Genomic DNA, 23,371 nt, shown 5'->3' on the forward strand with positions numbered 1-23,371 from the left:
CTGGACTGTTGCTCAGTGGTCCAAAGTACTTTTTTCGGATGAAAGCAAATTCTGCATGTCATTCGGAAATCAAGGTGCCAGAGTCTGGAGGAAGACTGGGGAGAAGGAAATGCCAAAATGCCAGAAGTCCAGTGTCAAGTACCCACAGTCAGTGATGGTCTGGGGTGCCGTGTCAGCTGCTGGTTTTGGTCCACTGTGTTTTATCAAGGGCAGGGTCAATGCAGCTAGCTATCAGGAGATTTTGGAGCAGTTCATGCTTCCATCTGCTGAAAAGCTTTATGGAGATGAAGATTTCATTTTTCAGCACGACCTGGCACCTGCTCACAGTGCCAAAACCACTGGTAAATGGTTTACTGACCATGGTATCACTGTGCTCAATTGGCCTGCCAACTCTCCTGACCTGAACCCCATAGAGAATCTGTGGGATATTGTGAAGAGAACGTTGAGAGACTCAAGACCCAACACTCTGGATGAGCTAAAGGCCGCTATCGAAGCATCCTGGGCCTCCATAAGACCTCAGCAGTGCCACAGGCTGATTGCATCCATGCCACGCCGCATTGAAGCAGTCATTTCTGCAAAAGGATTCCCGACCAAGTATTGAGTGCATAACTGTACATGATTATTTGAAGGTTGACGTTTTTTGTATTAAAAACACTTTTCTTTTATTGGTCGGATGAAATATGCTAATTTTGTGAGATAGGAATTTTGGGTTTTCATGAGCTGTATGCCAAAATCATCCGTATTAAGACAATAAAAGACCTGAAATATTTCAGTTAGTGTGCAATGAATCTAAAATATATGAATGTTAAATTTTCATCATGACATTATGGAAAATAATGAACTTTATCACAATATGCTAATATTTTGAGAAGGACCTGTATGTATGATGTGGATGGTGCCAGGTCTGTGTGTGTGTCGCATGTTAATGGTGGACACGTTGTCTGGTTAACACAACAGAATCGGGCCTAGTGTCTCATCCTTGGTATCCAGTGCTACAAAGATGTTAAAAGTATAAAATACTTTGTGAGCTTGTTCTAATTTGTTTATCTTGAATTTTCTTGTGTACAGCCAGAGCTCACTGCTGTATTTTTTCTTAGGGTTGTTTTATTTTCTTTTTGTTTTTGTTGGTCGTGTGACCACAGTGAAACAGTTCACATACGAAACCCACAGTAATAATATTTTCTGTATATTTTACTCTATTTTTTATTTTTGTAATAACATTTTTGCAGAGGTTAACTTTTGCGCAGGTCCACAGAAGTTTGAAATTTTATTTCTCAAAAATAAAATACACTTTCACACTTATTACAACAAATGGAGAACACATCTCATTAATAATATTTTACATTAATTAATAAACAAAAAACACCTGGCATGTTTTTAGCAGGAATAACTTTCAGAGACGGAGGCCTGTACTTTGACTGGATCACTACTGTGGAAATATAAATGCCTTATCATTAGTAGCAACCTCTAGTCCGTGTTTTGTTTTCTTAGACATTTAAGTTTAGTTCTTCTCACACAGAATTAAGATGCTTTGACCAAATAAACGAACGCGCAAGAGTTTAGAAGGACACAACTCCACACTACGTTACTTGGACGTCTTTTCTTTATCAGTCATTGTGTCATAGATTTACTGCTGTGTTTGGGATTATTGTCCTGTTTGGGCCAAACTTCACCAGTTTGACAGATGATAGATAAGATGGCTTTGGTGTACGTAGGAGTTCATGGTTCATGGTGGACTCATTGTCTACAAGATGCACCAAATGCCAAACCGTCATATCTCCATCACCGTTGATACGAGGAGCTCGTGGTGAAACGATGTTTGGCTTTCTCGAAACTCTCGGTACTTTGCTTTGTAGTTAAACATTTCTACATCAGACTCATCTGTCCAAACAACACTGTTCCAGTGATTTTATTCTTTATTTAGATGCTGCTTTGCACATCTAAGCCATGCTGCTATATTCCCTTTAGAGAGCAGATGATTTCTCCTTCAACCCTGTGGAAGCCTGTAGAGTCTGAGATGGAGATCTTGGTTTCTCCTGTTATTTTTCCAAGCACTGCACGCTCTGACCTTGGGCTAAATTTGCTGGGTCCACTCGTGAGAAGATTGGAAGATGTTTTGATACCTTTCAGTTATGAATAATCTTTCTCTTTGTAGAATGATGAACTTCAAACTGTTTAGCAACAGCCTTATAACCCTTTCCAGATTGATACTTAGTAAAAAATTGCTTCTCTAAGCTCATTGCTGATGTCTTTCCACCCTGGCATTGTGGTAGTACACACACGTATGCTTCAGAGCAGAAAACTCCCGAAACTCTTCTTTTTAATGGAGGGGCTCAATAATGATGATGATCAGTTAATTAATATATCTGATCCTCCTCTTAGATTCTTTGGGAGCAGCAAGGATGGACTTGCCACTTTTTAACCACAGCTTTTCCATCATGTCTTCATCTTTGTTGAATACATCATGACAGGTGTGTATAAATAATCTTTGTCTTTGTAGAAGACTGACGTTAAATAGTACGAAATGGCCTTATAAAATCTTCCCAGACGGATGGGCAGCAACAGACCCCTCCCCGGTGTCCCCGTCTTATTAGCATTGGCAGATATTGTGTGTCATCATGAATGGTTGGAGTACCCAGCCCCTTAAATATGAACAGAAACCTACCTTTTTTAAGATGCCTTGGTTGACCTGAAACCACAGCCTCTGGAGAACTAGCTCATCCAATCCTTCCATCTTTAAGTTCCGAGGAACCGGGCAGAGAAAACATAAAATAATATTAAAACAAACACAAAAGTCCACAAATAGTTTAGCCAAACCTCTCCAAATCAGAGGCATAAAACTGAAAACACAGCATAACAATCAAACTTTACAAAATATGTCTGTCTCTTTTGCTCCAGTTGATCCAGACATTTGACCAGAACATTAAAGCTGCAGACCTGAATGTTCTGCACGCTCTCTGAGACAACCATACAAAACACCGAACTGCAGCCTATGGTGAAAATATGAAATTTTGATCCGTACCATTTTGCTAATATTTGCCAGTTTAAAGATTTCCTTGTGGTGAACTCGGATGGAGTAGTTGATGGGGAAGTTGTGCTTCTGCAACAGAAAAACAGAGAAACTCATTGAACATTAAACCAACCACAGATTCAGAAAAATCCATAAAATCCTCTTTAAAATGGTGTCATTATGTGCAGCAGGAAAATTAATCTAGGATGAAGGTTTCTGAAGCAAATGTTTAACAAACTCTGCAGCTTCAGGTTTTTGGCCAAAACTTCACACCGTTTTCAGTTTATGGTGCAGATTAATCAGACGCTTTATTAGCTTCAAGTTGAGCAATTGTCATTGCATTTTAGCCCAAACTGATCAACTAACATCAGCTCCGTTGTCCTCATCATTACAGGTGAAGCTTTGACAGAGTCCAGCTGAAATCCCTCCATCAATCTAGTCGGCAGATTGCTATTACAGAGGAGCAGATGTGCTAAAATTATCTTCTTCTTGTATTAGCAGTAATGTTTACCTCCAAAGAAAAGCTGCAGCCATCACTCATTTGCATCAAAACAACCTTACAGGCAGGAAACTGCAGCTGAAAGAACAGTTTTTTGGATCATCAAGAACTTCAAGCTGATATGTTCAGCTGCAGAGATCAAGGCTTTGGGTTCTACAGGGTCATTGGGCAACCAGTGCAGATTGCTCAACATCAGCTGCTGGTGGCTCTGATTGCATCTGAGACTTTTTCACAAAAAAGGCTGCAAAGAAGCCACTTCTGCCCGAGAAAATGATCAAGAAGAGCCTATAATTCTTCAGGAAGAACATGAATGGACACCAGAGGACTGCTGTAATTTCTCTAATGAATCCTCCTAGAGAGCTAAAGTCACAATGATGTGGCTCAAAGATCAGGGGCCTCATGTATGAATGGTGTAGCGCACAAAAAACCTTGCGGCACAATGTTTCACGCCCAACTCAGCATGTACGAAAATGATCGTTGAGTAAAAGTCTTCAGAAATCCATGAAAACCTTTGACCTGCTGTGAAAATGTGCAGCAGCTATCGACAGTAACAGACTTCCTACACTCACCTAAATGCAAACGTCCTTAAACTGACCTAAATACATTGAAATACAACTCCATTCTGTTCATTTAACTCAAGGAGCATCGAACCTGATGTTTTTTCATATGGTTTAAACAGTCAGTCATTTTCTACCGCTTATTCCATAGTGGGTCGTGGGGGAGCTGGTGCCTATCTCCAGCAGTCTATGGGAGAGAGGCAGGGTACACCCTGGACACGTCGCCAGTCCATCGCAGGGCAACACACAAACAACCACGCACACACTCATTCCTACACCTAAGGGCAATTTAGAGTTACCAATTAACCTAACTGGCATGTCTTTGGACTGTGGGAGGAAGCCGGAGTACCCGGTGAAAACCCACGCATGCACGGGGAGAACATGCAAACTCCATGGAGAAAGACCCCCGGCCGGGAATCAAACCCAGGACCTTCTTGCTGCAAGGCAACAGTGCTACCAACTGCGCCACCGTGCAGCCATGGTTTAAACATGAGCAATAAAAATGAATCACATTTAGCCTCATACAAACACGTAACACATCATAAAATGATGAAAGCAACCTCAGTCGGATATAAACTGTAATTTTTGCATCACTTGACACATCATGTACACGATCTAAAGGCGCATATGTCTGTGCGCTGAGGAGCATAAAATGCATGTGAATCATCATCTTTTTCATTCTCACTGAAAAAGAAAACGGTGTTGGATCGGCAGATTAATTCAATCGATCAACCTCAATGTGCAGCGAGGAGCCGGTTTCTAAATGGAATCAGAGCTAAGGACTGCACCCATACTGCTATAAGGGCTCCATCTGTACATGAATATACTTTTGTGAATAGAAAGCATTTTTATTCAATATACGTGCGACCTATTTGTGATGCGCAAATGTGTCACAAATGCAATGGCGAGTTGGCCTCCTCAACTCATAATCCCTTCATACTATAAAAATAATTATAATTAATCTGATAATAGTTGTGTTGGGAACAAACCTCAATCAGGCTCCATGCGTGACGGCTGCTTCTAGGTAATGTTTTGTTTATTTTATATGACATCCTGAATCGTTTAAAGATTTAAAGTTCTTCACATTGTGTGTGACAGTATTCCTAATAGAAATATAATGGAAGGCATATTCACATCATCATGATGATCAGCATTGAGCTCAGTGCAGCAGCTAGACAGCGCTGTTTGGACTTGAGGCAGACATTAAACTAAACATGTTAGAGCCGAAAAAACGTTTTATTATTGGTCAGGTTTTAGTTGCTGATTTCATTCAAGACGTGGTTGGTTTGCTGTAATTTACTACAAAAATCCCTCATGGTGTGACTGCCGCAGCACCTTTGCCATGGTTATGAGTGCCTTCCAGGTATTTATACTACTTTGCATATGTATTCAGGGGCAGGGATCAGGCCATCTAAGATGCACATACAGCTACGTCCAATTACACGCTAAGTGGCATGTATGAAGAAAAGGTGTGTGGTGACGTGTATGCATGGTTTCTTACGTCTGAATTTTTTTGTGCGCCACAAGTTTAGGATTCCTCCTTACCTCAAACCTTTGGTATGAAAGCTACACACTCATTTGTACATGAGGCCTCAGAGCTTTGAGATTTTGGGCCTGTGTTCAAGAAATTCACCTGAACTAAACCCCTCAGAGAACCTGTTGTCAGTTCTCATGAAACAGGGAGAAGGACAAGATAACTAACTGAGATCAAGTCCAAGCAATGAGAAGACAGCAATTGGTCACTATCAGTCAGGATTTGGACCAGGAGTTGATTTCCAGTAGGTTAGACATAACTGCAGGAAGTTAGTAAGAAGGAACAGCACTTGAAATATTAACTTTGAATAAATCTGATGGATTGTATGACAAAATGTACCACAAAACACAAATTATCTCACAGTTGCCACTATCACCTTCAAAGAAAATCAAAATGGTCAGTGGTGGGACATTTCAGTCCAAATCAAGGTGACACTTTAGTTTTTTTTTACTGTTTTCTTCTGTTCTTCTGTTATGTGTTGATAAAACAGTGGATCTTCCCTCAGGTGTAGCTGCCTTTTTATACCTCAATGATTGAGAGGTTGGAGTTGGCACATTCCTCTGAAAATGGTCAGTACTGGACTAAAACTGAGTGAAAAAGTCCAAAGAAAAAGTGAATTCTGGAGAACAAAAGGATAAAAACCATCTAAAAGATTACAGGAAAATCTGGATTATTGGAGCAGCTTTAAAAATATTTAAGAATGTTGTCCTGGAAAACATTGGAAATGTTTTGTTTTAAACTGGTTAATGATCAGCTGAAAGAATATTTGTGTGCAACAAACATCTTGTCATGTCATCAGTCTGGTTTCAGGAAACAGCACATTACAGTTACAGCCACCATAAAAGTTGGTAATGACATTGGATTGCTTGGATGCTAATGACTACTGTGCTGCCCTTTTTATTGACTTGTCTAAGGCATCTGACACTGTTGATCATGCTATCCTTTGTCAAAAGCTGTCAGATGTTGGTTATTGTTAGTTTTCTAATTAGCTGTCAAATCATAGACAATGTGTGCAACAGTGTTGGTCTGTCATCCAAATACTGTAACCAAAAGGTGTGCCACAGGGTTACATTTTAGGTCCAACTCTGTTTTCAATTTCTGTAAGTCTCGCTGAAAATGTCACTGATGCTTTTTATGCTGATGACATTGTTATTGCTGTGCTTGGGTGACTGTAGTCTGCATTGGACAGAATCTGACTTGCTTCATCTGTGGCTCGTCTGAAATATTAAGACAAAGGTCATGCTGTTTTGCTAACAAAAAGAAAGTTCTACCCTTCCATAAAACAATGACACCAATAGAGTTGTTGAAACTTACACAATTAACAATAAGCTTTAATTTAAGTAACATTTTGAATGTGTTGTAAAGAAGTTAAAGATCAACCTAGGGTTTTTCTTCAGAAACAGATCTTGTGTTTCTTTCAGTGCAAGGAACCATCTTGTCTCCCTACCTCTGTTAGATTACTCTGATGCTTTTTATATGCACCTGCTGCCTCTGCATATGTTGGATGCCATCTATCGTGGAGCATTACGGTTCATAACAGGGTATAAATCTCTAATTCATCACTGTACTTTATATTCTCGAGTTAACTGGCCATCATTATCGATCCGTAGACTCATGCTTTGGTACATTTTCTTATATAAATCAATCCTTGGACTGTTCCTACCAGTCCAGCCACAGGCTTCAATCTCAGAACTTTATCTCCTTCAGCGGTCCGTTAGTACATTTAGAACTTAAAAAAAAAAGCATTTTCTTACTTTGACCTGTCAACTTGGAGCGCTCTACAGCAGGATCTGAGACTGTATCTGTTTCTAGTCACCCAACAGCATCTCAGGGAGATCAATCTGGGCTTGGACTCGGCCAAGGACTTTCCATTTCTTAAATCCCAGCCAGTCTGTGTTGGATCTACTGGTATCTTCAAAGTTATTGTGATATTGCAGAGCCCAGTTCTGCTTCAGGTTTATTCTCGTTGCACACCTCCTGAGGGGATCATGGTAGCAGAATATTCATGACGTGGGGCCTGATTGCTCCAGCACGGCTTTACTGTGGAGAATTTGAAGGCTAAAGTTCCACGCTGACCTCACTGCTTCATCTTGTTCATCCCAACAAGCTACAAGCCTTCATCATTTGCTTTTCACTTGAAAAATAAAAACTCTGCAAAATCAGGAGAAGGTTGACCTTCCAGTGAGTTGTTTATACAGATCATGTCCTCAGTTAAGCTTCTAGAGGAAACCACAGACAGGTGAAGGGTTTTATTCACACACATATCCCCTGTCTTACCATGTACCGCCGCCTGTGACTGAGGCTGTCGTTGAGTGTCTTCAAGGGCGTGCACATGCTGGCTGGCGTGAAAGCCATCAGAACAGGAGCCATTAGAAACAGGCCTAGAAGAGACAGGACAGATGGAGCATGTGATTAACTGTACAACTGTCACCATGTGTAGCTCATGTCTCAGATATCCAGCTATAACCAGATATAACATATATCCAGATATAACTGCTGGAGTTTACTCATAGCCTGACTTAACATTGGATCTGGGCATGTGCAACGTGGTGTTAAAAGGCACGCATGTGTCTGTGGTCAGGACCTCTTATGTTTCCATCGCATCTCACTTTGAGATGATCCAGTTAAAGCCCGGGAGAATCAGTCATTCAGTACAGTCATGGTCAAAAAGTACAAATACTGCCATTTAATCTCAAGCGAACAAACGCACAGCGGATTGTTCACTGTCATTTATTCAGCAAAGACAAAATAAAAAAGCTGTAAGGGAAAAACTAAGTACACCCTTACTGGTTCTACTTAGGAAGGAAAGTAGAAACTGAAATAATTTGCAAGCCTGGTGAAACAACCGATTTGTTTTGTTATGTGCGAACACTTCTCAAAGAGTGTAAAATAAGCACGGAGGTGAATACTTCAGTAGACAAGTCAGGTTTTTTAAAATACATACTAGTGAATATTTATACTTGAACCCTGTGAATTGCCAATGTTAAAATCTTTTTTGTATAATCGTTCTGTCCTGGAAAGACAACTAATTAAAAACACCCAAATTATGACACCAGTCATGCCCATGATGAGTGGATGGAAAGTTTCTGACTGGAGCCGCGTAGATGATCTTTATTATGCAGCGATAAAAATGCAAATGTCCACAGCACCCCCATGTTCCCACAGTCAAACCCACAACAGTCACGAGTGCAGCTTTGTGAAGCCAAACGTGCATGCTTGTTAAACAAATGAACAGGGTTTGTACCATAAAATTTGCTAATTATTTAAACCCAAAAACGTCATTTTGTTTGCAATAGATCTGACCCACATGCAGAGAACACTCTGGAGAACAGAAAATGTAAAGGATGTTTATTGTGACAAAGATTATCAGGAACGTAACAGATGATTCTCCAACTGTATGGGAAGAAGGGAAGAGCACTGGTGAAAAATAGGGAACTGAATAATGTTGAATTAAGAACAAGGAATTAATGCAATCAAGAGAACAGCTTACTAAATAGGTGTGGTCGGGTCACCAGGGGAAGAGGCATTCAGGATCCTGGTCTGTAGAATGTTCTTTAGGTGCTGTTCATTGTGAGCTCGGAGCAAAACAGGAATGAGTTCGGTGTGCAGATGCTTACGTTGGAGGGTGGACAGGCTACGCTTGCGACTTGGTCCAGGAGGCGAAGGTAGCAGAAAACTGCCAGCTAGATGCAAATCCAAACGAAGACCGTAGATAGGAAATGAAATCCTCAGAACGTAGATAGCCTTGATCATCCAGAAAGACTTCCAGACACATAGTCAGTATTCAGTGACATAAACCCAGGGTTCAGGTTTACTTAGCCAGCAAAGGAGCATAAACAAAGTTACACAAGGACAAAGAACAAAGCATAGATTTAGTGTTTAGCTTGAGCTTGTTACCACTGAGGGCTAAACACTCTGTCATTGAAGTGCTGGCAGCCTCCTGCTTAAGTACTGCTCAAAGTAATCAGTAGAATAAGTCGCACCTGTCACCCAGCACACCTGAGAACTCCAGCTCCGTCTGAAAACACTGAACACATGTAGCAAGCACAAAAACACAAACACAACCCAGATCCCGACAAAAAATGAAAACAATTCAACAGAGATGTGCTGTATTTCCACAGGAAGAGGGCAAACAGAAACAAATAATTTCAAGTGAGCCAATCAGGGCATGTTTGATTATTTTTATAAAGATATAGAATATATTTGTAAAGAATACTTTTTATATATTTTAGAAAAAAAGGAAGAAAATGAAAAACAAGTAATGCAGATCACAGGTCAAATTAACACAGAGGAACCTGAGCTAAGACACAAAAGAATCAATAAACCAGAAATGGACAAAGCCTGAGACTAACATAACAGAATAAATGTACAGAGGAAAGAATGCAAGAAACTCAAAGGAACGCCTATATGGGAACAAAAATAAATAATCAGAAAGGAAAAACAAAGAAAACCAAAAGCACATGGATCATAACACTGTGAGGATGTATTAAATGATAATAATGGGTTCCCCATTAAAAAGCTTGGATATGTGACACCTATTGTAATGGAAAATTATTTTAAAGTGCTCTGATATTCCCTTCACCTCTCTCCTCTGACCTCTGTGTTTTATTAGTGTTCTGTTATTTAGAGCAGATGGACTCTAAATTCAAATGCTGGAGAGTTTTATGGTTAACACTTCCTGAAGTGTATATTTCAAGGGAAGGTAGATGGGTGCCCTCATAAATAACTTTGTTAACTCTGACCCGGGGAGGGTCTAGGGGCCATATTTCTAAAACTCTTTGCAGTTGAGATAACACTGTCATGTTCTGGTATAAATACTGTGTGTAAATGTTGATCGGGGCTCTGTTTCACTGACTAACCTCAGTGTCAGGGTCTTCAAACGCTGAATGCCTTTGAATAAAACTTATAAGACAAAGTCTGGATTTTCTCTTGTTATGAGTCAACTTCTACCCACTTTGATAAGAAAATTCCACAACAATTTTAGCGTCATGAACAGGATCTAACGTGCCAGAGGAGACCGCAGGATGGGACACGGACGCCTGGCCAGCCTGGAGACGTTGTCCTCAGTCCACTTCCATGTTACGGAGGGGAGTCCTCATGTCCGCCTGCGGCTTCTGGCTGATTAGATCCGAACAATTTGTCTTCAAATATATCTGGGTGAGAAGTTGCTCTGTATGATATAATGTATATTATTATTTTTATTACACATTAACCATCATCTCCTAACTAATTAATTAGGTCCCAGAGTTGCGAGAGGGAGGACATCAGCTGAGGGCCCAGTTACCCTGCAAAAGGAATTGCAGGGAGGTTCTTATTGGTAACAATAAGATAAAGCAAAACACAGGGTTTTGCGGGTGGTTTTTAGCAATTTTCTACACCTCATAAAGGAGAAAAGCCAGTGGGCAGACGTGCCGCTGAACGGGTAAAAAAAAATGGTTCCGGAACCTTGAGGCATCAGGGGTGTCTCCTTCTTCAGACTCTGATTTATAAAATAATGAAAGGAAAAAGTGGGGATGATTGTGTTAAATGTGCTTTAATTTGGAAGATAAGTTTGGTTTTTCACAGCGTGGAAGTTTGAGTGTAAATAAGTTAAATAGTTTAAAAAGTTTCAAGTAAAACAGTTGATGGAAAAATAAATAAAAAAAACATAAGAAGAATATTAAAAAGCACAGAGTGCATCAATTAAGGGGTTAAAGAGTTAAAACTTTCCTGAAGGAAGTTTTGTTTGTCTTAAATATTGCGATCAGTCGGAAAAGAAGGTAAAAGTGAAAAGGGACATTAGAGATGCGAAAAGAAAGTTGTTTTAGAAAGGAGTATAGTTCATGTTGTGGAAGGAAGTGACAGACAGGGGGACAACTGACTGACTGACTGATAATATGTATTTGTACAAAATCTGAACCTATACTAAACTTTTCTTCTGCCTCTCTCACACACAAATACACACATATATGGGATTTGAGTTCAACATCTGCGTTTTTGAGTCTGGACCTTAGAAACCTGCCCTTCTCCTGGGTCGTCCCCTGGGCCTCCTCCCGGTGGGACGTGCCTGGAACACCTCCTGGGGAAGGCGTCCAGGAGGCATCCGGTATAGATGCCCGTGCCACCTCAACTGGCTCCTCTCGATGTGGAGGAGCAGCGGCTCTACTCCGAGCTCCTCCCGGATGGCCGAACTCCTCACCCTATCTCTAAGGGAGTGCCCGGCCACCCTACAGAGGAAGCTCATTTCAGCCGCTTGTATCCAGGATCTCGTTCTTTCGGTCATGATCCAAAGTTCATGGCCATAGGTGAGGGTAGGAACGTAGACCGACTGGTAAATTGGGAGCTTTGCTTTTCGGCTCAGCTCTCTCTTCACCACAACGGACCGGCACAGCGCCCCCATTAATCTAATCAACCGAGATGAACCTGTAAATGAAATCATCTTTATAGGTCATTGCCCATGTACATTACAACAAAATTTGTCCTCTGCATTTAACCCATCCCTTATAGGGAGCAGTTGGCTGCCAGTGTGCGGCGCCCGGGGAGCATTCTGGGGCTAAGGGTCTTGCTCAGGGCCCCAGAGTGGCAATCTGTGGGATACGAACCCGGCCCCTTGTGTCCCCTCTGGAACGCAAACCTCCTGTTCTAACCACTAGGCTTAACGTCATACGAACGCGGATTCTGCGAATATTTCGCGTCATTTGTGTGCTTTTGCCCGCTTGACATTCCGCGTGAACTCCGCGTTGCCATCTGGCAACAAACGGCAACCCTTCGCACCGTCATCAAATAGGAGGAGCTTCCATCTGCTGCTTGCTGGTTTCAACTGAACATGGCGGACATGGATTTCACGGATAATTACGGTGTTTTACCTGTGGAGAGCCGAAAAACGCCGTCGACATCCCTGGGTTCACCAGATTCTTCAGGGACGGGAACAGTTTGGAGAGTACCACCACCTACTCCAGGAGCTGCGTCTGGATGACGGTCGATTTCAGCGGTACTTCCGTCTATCCAGGACCAAGTTCGAAGATCTGCTGTCCCGCGTTGGGAGACGAATCGGCCTCCGGGACGCCAACTACCGGCGCTGTATCCCCGGTGCTGAACGCCTGTCAATCTGTCTTCGGTGAGTAAATAAATCTCAGCTCAATAAAAAAACAGCCAATTTTTAATGTCCACATCTCCTAAATATAAGATATTTGTGCCTAAACATAACCAGGCCAGGTCCTTTCTGTACTCGTCTCGGTAAAAGTCATTAGTTGAGTCATACAACTCTGGCTTGCCGCACACCGCCACTATGATCTGGTCCTCCATCTTCACTGACAACCACTTCTTCTCCGCTGCGGTCTTTCACCCTACGTCACAGCCACATCCAGTCCCTGATTGGTTGACGCGACGCGAATTTAGGAAAAAGTTCAGATTTTTCAACTCGTCCATTGCTCTCGCTCCGCTCCCGGTTCGCTCGGCGCGCCTTCCGCACCGCGTCCTTCGCACCGCGCTGCTCCGCTCCTGAACGCGCCTCTACATAGGGATAACATGTAAATCAGCTGCTCCTTTCGCAGAAACCGCGTTCGGTGTGAACGCACCATAAGAAGTAAGAAATGACCAGTTGGCTCAGTGCAACACTTGCAATAAGATTAAATCATGCAAAGAAAGGGTCCGAATCTGATAAGTAAAACAACACAATACGTCTTATACAAACATTGAAGCAGCAAACAAGTAACACTCATCCTCAAACGGTGGGTCAACTCAAATGCAAATACCCAGCTAATGTTAGCCCACGATGAATTGGCGACCTGTCCAGGGTGTACCCCGCCTCTCGCCCGTAGACTGCTGGAGATAGGCACCAGCTTCCCCGTGACCCACTACGGAATAAGCAGTAAAGAAGACAAATGAATGAATGTTAGCCCATGTATGTATTTTTTTCATAGACAAACAATCTGAAATTGCTAACGTTAGCCAGGCAGTTGACCAGATTCCACGATGTGCAACTCTGTTTATAAATCTTAGCAACAAGCTGTGATCTGATGTTAGGAATAACACTTTGTTTCAGAAAGTTGTATTTATTCTTCTTTTTGAAGCAGAGAAATCTCCTTGGCACAGTCTTCTTCTGACAACAGTACATCATGAGGTGACTTTGAAACCTGCAGGGTCAGAAGGTTCAGGAGGGATTTTCTGTTCATTTATACCTTGTTTTCAGGGTCACTCGACCCTCACAGTGTTTAGTCTGTCTGCTTTGACCTGCGGGATCTCTGGAGGCTGGTGCAAAACGTGTTTTTCTTCAGAGGAAGAATAAATTCATTAACACTGAAAGTGCCGTCATTGTGTCTGCAGTTGCTGCGAAGGGTTTCAGAAAACAATTCTGCCTTTCAAAGAGAAAACCATGTGTAGCTGCTGCAGGTAAAAGCTCCTCTTGTGCTCCTTCAAGCATCCTGCAAACCTTTCCCTACTTCATAATGGCTTGGTACTTATCTGATGATGCGAAATGTTCAAAGCCGTCCTTATCTGTCCCTCTCCCAAGTCCTCCTGCTCAGCTGCATTGTCTCTTGTGAGCGACGACCCCTTAAACCTAATAACTAGTTGTGCCAACCCATGGCAGCAACAACTGCCATCAAGCATTTGTGTTAACTGGTTACTAGTCTTTACATCAATGTAAGATAAATGTGAAATATTTAGAAACCTATTAATTTACGCTGCTTCCATGTACACAGTTTTTCATCCCCACGTGTATAGTTTATGCATCAAAATGTAGGTATTTTATCTGCTTTCCCACCACTGTGCCTCCGACTGCTATTGGCCCAGAGTACAGAGAACGCACACCTAAACCTTGAATCACTCTCATTATATTTCAGCTCTGAATGTTTCTTTCCAAACTGAAACTGAAGGCTCTCTTTAACTACTCATATCTACTACATAGAACACTGTAAGCACATAACAGTTTAAATGTCTAGCTGCCAGAAGGTAATGCTACTCACGGTTTAAACATTAATTATCGATTGTTTGCACACAGTGACTTTTCAGATTAAAATTCATGTCTGTGGTGCTGTGGGCTCCTTTTCTGCCCTTGAGTCATCCCAGCAAATCCCCCGAGGAACATGCAAGGCTCACATAAAATGGTAAAAGTTAATGCTCATGACATCAATAGACCAAACAGATATAGCTTGAATATGGCCGCATGACTTAGGTCTACAAAGCTAGACCTAGATAAAGCAAAAGATTTTTGGAACAATGATCTTTGAACAGATGAGACCAAAGTAGAGATGTTTTGGCATTGATGTACAGCGCCATGTTTGCGGAAAACTAAATAAAACATAACAGCACAAACACCTCATACAGACTATCAAGCATGGTGATGGTAGAAAGATTCGGTTTTGTCTCAATTAGTCACCTCCTGAAGCTGAATTTGGGGCACTTTAATTTTCCTGTGACCTAAGAGGCACTGTAGAAATGTCCGTTTCAAGAAATGTCATTAATTCTGAAACAGACAGATTTAAAATGATATAGCTAGAAATCAGTACAGCATGGCTTTAATAAACATTGCTGTAAAAACAATTACTGATCGACATTAGAAAGAACGTTCAGTTAACATTAAACATTATGGTGCGTTCACACCGAACGTGGATTCTGCGAAAGGAGCGGCCGATTTACATGTTATCCCTATGTAGAGGCGCGTTCAGGAGCGGAGCGGGGCGGTGCGAAGGAGACGAAGGACGCGGTGCGGAAGGCGCGCCGAGCGAACCGGGAGCGGAGCGAGAGCTATGGACGAGTTGAAAAATCTGAACTTTTTCCTAAATTCGCATCAACCAATCAGGGACTGGATGTGGCTGTGACGTAGGGTGAAAGACCGCAGCGGAGAAGAAGTGGTTGTCAGTAAAGATGGAGGACCAGATCATAGGGGCGGTGTGCGGCAAGCCAGAGTTGGCCCAAGTATTGCGCCAAGGGAATGCGTCAAGAAATACTCTGAAATTGTAAATATTTGTCTTTTTTTCTGACTGTTTAGTCCAGAAAGCCTGTCTGTGGCTGCAATGACCAGCACCATATATGGGTCACCAGTCTCTGTATTTCACAGGAGTTACACAACACATTTTTACAAGGGCGAAGTCTAGTTTGCTGCCGTGAAATAGCTGAATTTAGTTTACATAGATGCCCTCTAGTCTGCCTAAAACACAGAACTGATGTAGATTATTCATTTATATGTTTATCCTGAAGCCTATTTTAACACTTAATCATGTAGTATTTTAAAAACATTAAATTCAACGTGAACAAAACTTTTAAAATATTGTGAATGCTTTTGAAAATTAGTAAGATGCAACATTTACCCTGTTAAAATATAAACATGCAATTATGTTGAAAGAAGACCAGTAGAAATAGGTTAAAAGCCAGCTAATGGGTTTCTTAATGAATCAAAAAGAGGGGAGCTCTTATTTTGAAGATCCAAAAGCATCTTTGTAATGCCACTAGCTCTCAGTGAATAAATAGGGCACAGAGTTGAGTTTGAGAGACATAATAACATTACTATGATGCCAAAAACAAACATGAACAGGTTGCCATGGGCTATTAACATCCTGCAAACGTACCAGTTTAATAAATAACCTAACAGTCATGTTTTTGGACTGTGGGAGGAAGCCAGAGTACCCAGAGAGAACCCATGCATGCACAGGGAGAACATGGAAACTCCAGGCAGAAAGACCCCTGGATGGGAGTCAAACTCAGTACCTTCTTGCTGCAAGGCAACAGTGCTACCAACTGCGCCACCATGCAGCCATCTTCATATGAACATTTGCTGATATGTTGCAGCAAGGCAGTGGTCTTCTTTGACCCCTCATCAAAATGCATAATAATGCAGTTTGATTTGCTGATGGAAATCAAATGATCCATTTTAATCCACTAATCCCTGATTTGGTCATGGAGGTAACAGCTCTGGGAGAAGCAAACATAGTCCAAGGAAAGAAGGTTTGATCACCATAGGTGCGTGCCTGGAGGTGCATGGATTCTGGATAATCCACACCTTCCAAACGGTTCCTCACTGTTACATCTTCACTCACTTTGCAGCCGGTTTGGTCAGTTTTCCTATGAAACAGTCGATTATTTTGTATGAAACTGAGTCCATGCAGAAACCTGTGTTTCTGTTTCTGAACCTGCAGGTCGACACATGTTTGTGGGCGAGAGCCTGAATGGATTCTTCTGCTCTGGGAAACACAGAGCAGATATTGTTCATGCTTTTGTCGAGGGAGAAAGTTTTTCCCTGTTTTAGATCAAAATTCACAAACAGCCTTCAGTCAGATCAGGTGTTTATGAAGTGGGAGACACTGTACATGAGAAACAGAATGCAGATCATACAGCAACACACAGCAACCTGCTTTCAATGACCTCCCCCTGTAGTGTCCAAACACTTGATGACATTACCCCCTGAACAACAATAACTTCTGCACATCTGTCAACAATCACAGAGCAAGACAGAAGATCTGAGCAGCACTTAGAGGATGCAAACAAGTAAATCCTGCCATCCGTCCATCCATCCATCCATCCATCCACGAATGATCAGGACTGGAAGTAATGCCAGCTAGTGGGTGGTGGGTGGTGGAAGCCTAACAGGGGTGACCCTTCATAAGTGACAGGTAGTTTCACAGAACCTCTCTACCTCCAGTCAGCTTTGGTGGCCAATAAGAGGACATCAGCAGTAAAGGCTAGAGATGCACTGAAAAAGTCTGTCTTTGATTGGCTGAGCAGATGGCTGATGGCTCCTCTCAAGTACTTTCCTGGAGCAGCTGCTAATTGCTGACCCAGACAGGAGTGTGAGAGAAACAGAACAAGGCCAGACGCCAGAAGTCATTGTGATCTCTTAATAGAAACACCTACACCTATGGTTCTCGTTACCAGAGGTGAGGTTTGGATAAAAGATGGACCGATAAATCAAGAGGTTTCCCTTCACCCCCACAGACTCCTTTCTCACCACAACAGACTGGAGTGACATACTTATTAATGCAGACAAAACTGTGATCTATTCTCCATCTCCGAAGGAAATGTTGGCCAAACTAGTTTATTTTCTGTCATGAATCCAACCAAACTTATGGTCTAAAAAAAAAGAAATAAATAAAAAGTCTCTTTTTAAGCTTCAGTAGTCAGATGACAATAATAGAGTGCAATGTCTTTATTGCTGCATAGCTCTCATCTATCTACTGAAATCAAGAACAAGACTCTAAGCTATTCAAACTTAATCAGTTGCAACAGTAATTCATTTCCAACCTGACATGATTGAACAAAGTATCCTCCACCAATCAGCAAACCTACCAGCCTGCACATTGTGAAATAAATAAAAAAAGGTGAGGAAAAATACAAGTAAAAAGAAAGGAAAATTAAGCATAAAGTAAAATAAAATAGTAGGAAAAATTAGAATAAATTTGAAAAGACATAGAATTATAGAAAAATGTTTATGTAACAATTTGATAGATTGAGTGATTAGATAGAGTTTTTCGACTTCTTTCAAGACAATGACTTAATGTTCTTGGACAATCATGTCATTTTTTGTACACAATGTGAAATGGCATTCTTGTGCTCTGAGAACTCTGTGTTATGGCTTGCGAGATATAGGACCCCAGAATGCAGACGAGCAGGCAGCGTGATGGTAAGTGCAAAGGTTTAATAACAAAAACTCACTCTCAACAGGAGGCAGGAACAAAACAACAAACGGGCAGGCGAGACAGGCATGGCCAAAAAATAAGACATGATCTGAGAAATGTTTCCGCGATGACTAACTGAACAGGTGTGTATATATGGAGTGAAAACCAGGTGGAGCAAGGAGACAGACTAACTTGGAGCAGGTGAACCGCATAAACTTAATTAACAGACAGAACAAAACGTGGCTGCGGCAAAAACAGAGACTCTAATATACAAACAAAACCAAACTTGACAAAACATGAACAAGACTAAAACATGACCAGAAAAATAATAAACAGAAGCATGATTCAAAACTTGAACTGTAAAAAACAGAAGAAAAAACCCAAAACCAAAAACCAAACAACCCCAAATCATAACACTCTGATTAAACATTTTCTTTAAACATACACATAAAAACATCCAGATGGGCATTCCCATGTGTAGTGTGGCAGGTTTGCTAAATGATTCATCCAGCCGATGTGCCCTAAAACTCACTTCTTGTTACCACACTGTCACAGTGGCTGCAGAGCTCACGTTTAAATGTTGATCCAAAATGCTTGCTCTGAAGGGGAAGATAACTTCTTACTACCTTGTCTGTTAGAACTGGTGTTCGTCTAGATGAAATCATGGGCAGATTGGCTAAAAATAGCCAAAGTTATGAATCACCTTGAAGAATTCTCTAGTTGCATTTAATATCAGGCGTGTATGTCACCACAGACAATAAGCCTGATGAAAACCAAGCATGATTGCAACTAATGGGTCAGATCTGATTTTAATTGAACTGTGATGTAAAATATTTATAATATTTTATTTTAATGCTTGTTCATAAATTATACAATGACTTTTTGACAGTTTTCTTTTATACCCTCAATCAGTGAAGTGATCCATGAAGTCAATATCAAACAGGGATTTATTATCAACATCCTCCTCTAAATAAAATTTAAAAAAATGCCACGGTCTCAAAGCTGTCTAAGTTGGATTGTATTATTCTTTTTGTTTTTGTTTTTTCTGTTTTATTTTTTATATATTTTTTAATTGATGTCAGTCTGTTGTTACTATATTTCACATTGAGATGTAAGGAGTGTAATCCACAGCAGACTCTAATGAAGACCTAACATAGTTAAAATGATTTTATTTGAAGTGGCTGTAAAAAAAAAAAAACCTTCCCCAAAGTCTGTTTCTGATTGGCTGAGCAGGCCCTTCTGACGGCTCCCCTCCAGTATGTTCCTGGAGCAGCTGCTGACTTCATCGCTGTTTTGTTTGCTCATGCAAACCCGATGCATGACCTACAGAAACCAGTATACTAGAAGCATAATTAAAGCACCTTTGTAAAAATAGGTACCAAGCAGCCCTTCTAAACTTCTTCCTTTCAGATTTCTTACTGTGTTTTTTCACTATATGAGCCATACATTGGAAAGAAGATCAGACCTTCTATAAAGTCCTTTGGAATATACAGTGCCTTGCGAAAGTATTCGGCCCCCTTGAACTGGTCAACCTCTTGCCACATTTCAGGCTTCAAACATAAAGATATAAAATTTAAATTTTTTGTGAAGAATCAACAACAAGTGGGACACAATCGTGAAGTGGAATGAAATTTATTGGATGTGTCAAACTTGTTTAACAAATAAAAAACTGAAAAGTGGGGCATGCAATATTATTCGGCCCCCTTGCGTTACAGCTGCAAGTCGCTTGAAGTATGTCTCAGTTTTGCACATCGAGAGACTGAAATTCTTGCCCATTCTTCCTTGCAAAACAGCTCAGGTTTAGTGAGGTTGGATGGAGAGCGTTCGTGAACAGCAGTCTTCAGCTCTTTCCACAGATTCTCAATTGGATTCAGGTCTGGACTTTGACTTGGCCATTCCAACACCTGGATACGTTTATTTGTGAACCATTCCATTGTAGATTTGGCTTTATGTTTTGGATCATTGTCTTGTTGGAAGATAAATCTTAATCCCAGTCTCGGGTCTCTTGCAGACTCCAACAGGTTTTCTTCCAGAATGTTCCTGTATTTGGCCCCATCCATCTTCCCATCAATTATGACCATCTTCCTTGTCCCTGCTGATGAAAAGTAGGCCCAAACCATGATGCTGCCACCACCATGTTTGACAGTGGGGATGGTGTGTTCAGGGTGATAAACTGTGTTGCTTTTACGCCAAACATATCGTTTTGCATTGTGACCAAACAGTTGGATTTTGGTTTCATCTGACCAGAGCACCTTCTTCCACATGTTTGGTGTGTCTCCCAGGTGGCTTGTGGCAAACTTTAAACGAGACTTTTTATGGATATCTTTGAGAAATGGCTTTCTTCTTGCCACTCTTCCATAAAGGCCAGATTTGTGCAGTGTACGACTGATTGTTGTCCTATGGACAGACTCTCCCACCTCAGCTGTAGATCTCTGCAGTTCATCCAGAGTGATCATGGGCCTCTTGGCTGCATCTCTGATCAGTCTTCTCCTTGTTCGAGATGAAAGTTTAGAGGGACGGCCGGGTCTTGGTAGATTTGCAGTGGTCTGATACTCCTTCCATTTCAATATGATTGCTTGCACAGTGTTCCTTGGGATGTTTAAAGCTTGGGAAATCTTTTTGTATCCAAATCCAGCTTTAAACTTCTCCATAACAGTATCTCGGACCTGCCTGGTGTGTTCCTTGGTCTTCAAGGAACACAGAGGGTTCAAAAGAACCCTGAGACTATCACAGAGTAGGTGCATTTATACGGAGACTTGATTACACACAGGTGGATTCTATTTATTATCATCGGTCATTTGGGACAACATTGGATCATTCAGAGATCCTCACTAAACTTCTGGAGTGAGTTTGCTGCACTGAAAGTAAAGGGGCCGAATAATATTGCACGCCCCACTTTTTAGTTTTTTAATTTGTTAAAAAAGTTTGACACATCCAATAAATTTCATTCCACTTCACGATTGTGTCCCACTTGTTGTTGATTCTTCACAAAAAATTAGAATTGTATATCTTTATGTTTGAAGCCTGAAATGTGGCAAAAGGTTGAAAAGTTCAAAGGGGCCGAATACTTTCGCAAGGCACTGTATGTCTTAAACTGAGAAATAAAGTGTCATGTGTCTTTTACATAGACACCAGCTCTGAACAGCTAACTATTACAGTAGGCTCCAGCAAATTTGAAAACAAAATCTGAAATAGGTTGAAACCTTCCAGTTCTTTTTATGCTTTGGTTCCAAACTCATTTTCAAGTGAGAAATTTACTCCCCGCATAGCCCATTTCTCACCAGCACACTGCACAGAAAGGAAAGACCTTTCCTCTTTTAGGTCAGGAAGAACCAGCAGCAATAGCTTGAAACATGCAGCTGAGACTACTCCTCTTGACTGCAGTTTTGTCAGGACGTCCCCTCAATAACACAATCATTAGTCATTCTCTGCTTCAAAGAAAAACTGGTACAGATGATGTACAGTAAGTCAGTTTCTTTTTATTACAACAAAACATCTGCTTAGATCTATCGCACAAGCCTGAATCTCAGAGCAGGAATGAAAAACAAACGCCTGCTCACCAAAAGTCAAAAGCATGGAGAAAAGCTCCGCTAATTGAAGAAGAGAATTTATTTGGATCTCAGGGTAACATCTGTCCAGCACAGCAAGAGGAGTTTCATCTCAACTGGAGTCTACTGAGAACCAGACGGTCGAGTCAGGCATCTTTTCTAAAGCTGCAGCTTTCTTCATACAGTCAGTGCACCAGAGGAAAACTGCAGCTCAAACCCACAACAGTATTTCCACAAATAAATAAATAAATCCTAAAGCTGTGGAATATTTTATTCATTGCTCCAGTATGCTACAAATGCGAGAAATAAAACAATCAGGAGTAAAAGTGCATCCTTGTTGCCTCCACAGGATCAATGATCATCATCAGTGTGAGCAGCTTTGCAGGTTGCCGCTCTGGTGCATATAGGTGTGTGTTAACACAACGCCAAGGTGGAACGGCATCAGCAATGACCTTAGACAAGGTAATATCCAAACTATTTGAAGTCCATCAGTCTACCGAGAAAAAGATTATTCACACGTAGAAAACATTTAAGTTAGCTGGCCTGGAAGTGCTGTAGATAGGCACCCGCCCCCACCTGGATCTGAAAATGTTGGTGCCCTTTTCAAAGGTGGAGAACTTTTTAAGTATTAAAGTTCCTGACAGGATAATTAGAAAAAGCTGAACAAGTAAGGCTTGTTTAGAAGAGTTGTGGGAAAAAGCAGGAAGCATAAGACTTCTGGAACAAGGACCTTCACACAGAAGAAACCAAAGTTGAGATGTTTGTCCATAATGAACAGCAGCATGTTTGGAGAAAACCACACAGCAAGTCAGCACAAACACCTCAGGTCAACTATCAAGCATGGTGGTGGAGGGATGATAATTTGGGCTTGTTTTGCAGCCACAGTACCTGGGTGGATCATGAACTCCTCTCTCAACCAAACTGTTCTAGAGTCAAATGTGAGAATGTCTGTCTGACCGCTGAACCTTGTCCCAAACTGTGTCACAAACCGGACAAAGATCTCAAACAGCAGCAAATCTACAGCAGAATGAAAAGAATGCATTTCTTCACAGAGCTGTGCAGAAACGAGTCTGAGCTTTTACTGTACCATGTTTCATCCTTCCTTCGATGGAAGAAAGGCAGTGTTGTCTTTAATTAAGCTCTAGTTAAAAGCCAAAAATATTCACATTCTAGAGGGAGTTCTATTTACATACAAGGGAAATGTTGCACCAAACCGTATTATCTAAAGCAAAATCTTCTGATCCACAGGTGTCAACAGACACTAGCGGGTACAGAGCCGGCCCAAAGCATAGCAAACTAATCCGCTGCTTAGGGCCATAAAACTGTCAGAGTCATGCCATAAATGCTAGAATTTACGCAGAAGCCATTGATCTAAAACTTTTATATATGGTCACAAATACATCTCAGCAAATAATCCCCAATTATCTGTGATTGCTGTCAAGTTCCCAGATGAAACACTGTTAGTGGAGGTGATGTTCCTAACAGGAAGAGGGGCCCTAAAACTAAATTTAGTTTAAGGGCCCAGTATGACCTTGGGCCAGCCCTGAGCAGGTACTTCCACTTAAGATAGGAATCTGAGCCAGAAACTCTTCTATTAATCAGCAGATGTAATTTATTCTGGCCAACATCTTAT

At 41.3% G+C, this 23,371-nt stretch overlaps 1 protein-coding gene across 3 annotated transcripts in view; it reads right to left on the bottom strand.

Annotated features, from left to right (window-relative positions):
* Positions 1-23,371, bottom strand: part of il34 (interleukin 34) — an 82,956-nt gene that overhangs the window by 22,728 nt on the left and 36,857 nt on the right. For 2 of the 3 annotated variants that reach the window (XM_047353264.1, XM_047353271.1), the window contains 3 exons: positions 7,878-7,981; positions 3,023-3,100; positions 2,666-2,734 (listed from right to left, as the gene is read on the bottom strand). In XM_047353264.1, coding sequence (XP_047209220.1) covers positions 2,666-2,734; positions 3,023-3,100; positions 7,878-7,981 — 251 coding nt within the window. Of the gene's footprint in view, positions 1-2,665; positions 2,735-3,022; positions 3,101-7,877; positions 7,982-9,217; positions 9,475-23,371 lie in introns of those variants that run through there. The other variant, XM_047353257.1, reaches the window with a different exon arrangement.

Source organism: Girardinichthys multiradiatus, chromosome 2, assembly GCF_021462225.1.
Source record: "Girardinichthys multiradiatus isolate DD_20200921_A chromosome 2, DD_fGirMul_XY1, whole genome shotgun sequence".
Classification (NCBI taxonomy): domain Eukaryota; kingdom Metazoa; phylum Chordata; class Actinopteri; order Cyprinodontiformes; family Goodeidae; genus Girardinichthys; species Girardinichthys multiradiatus.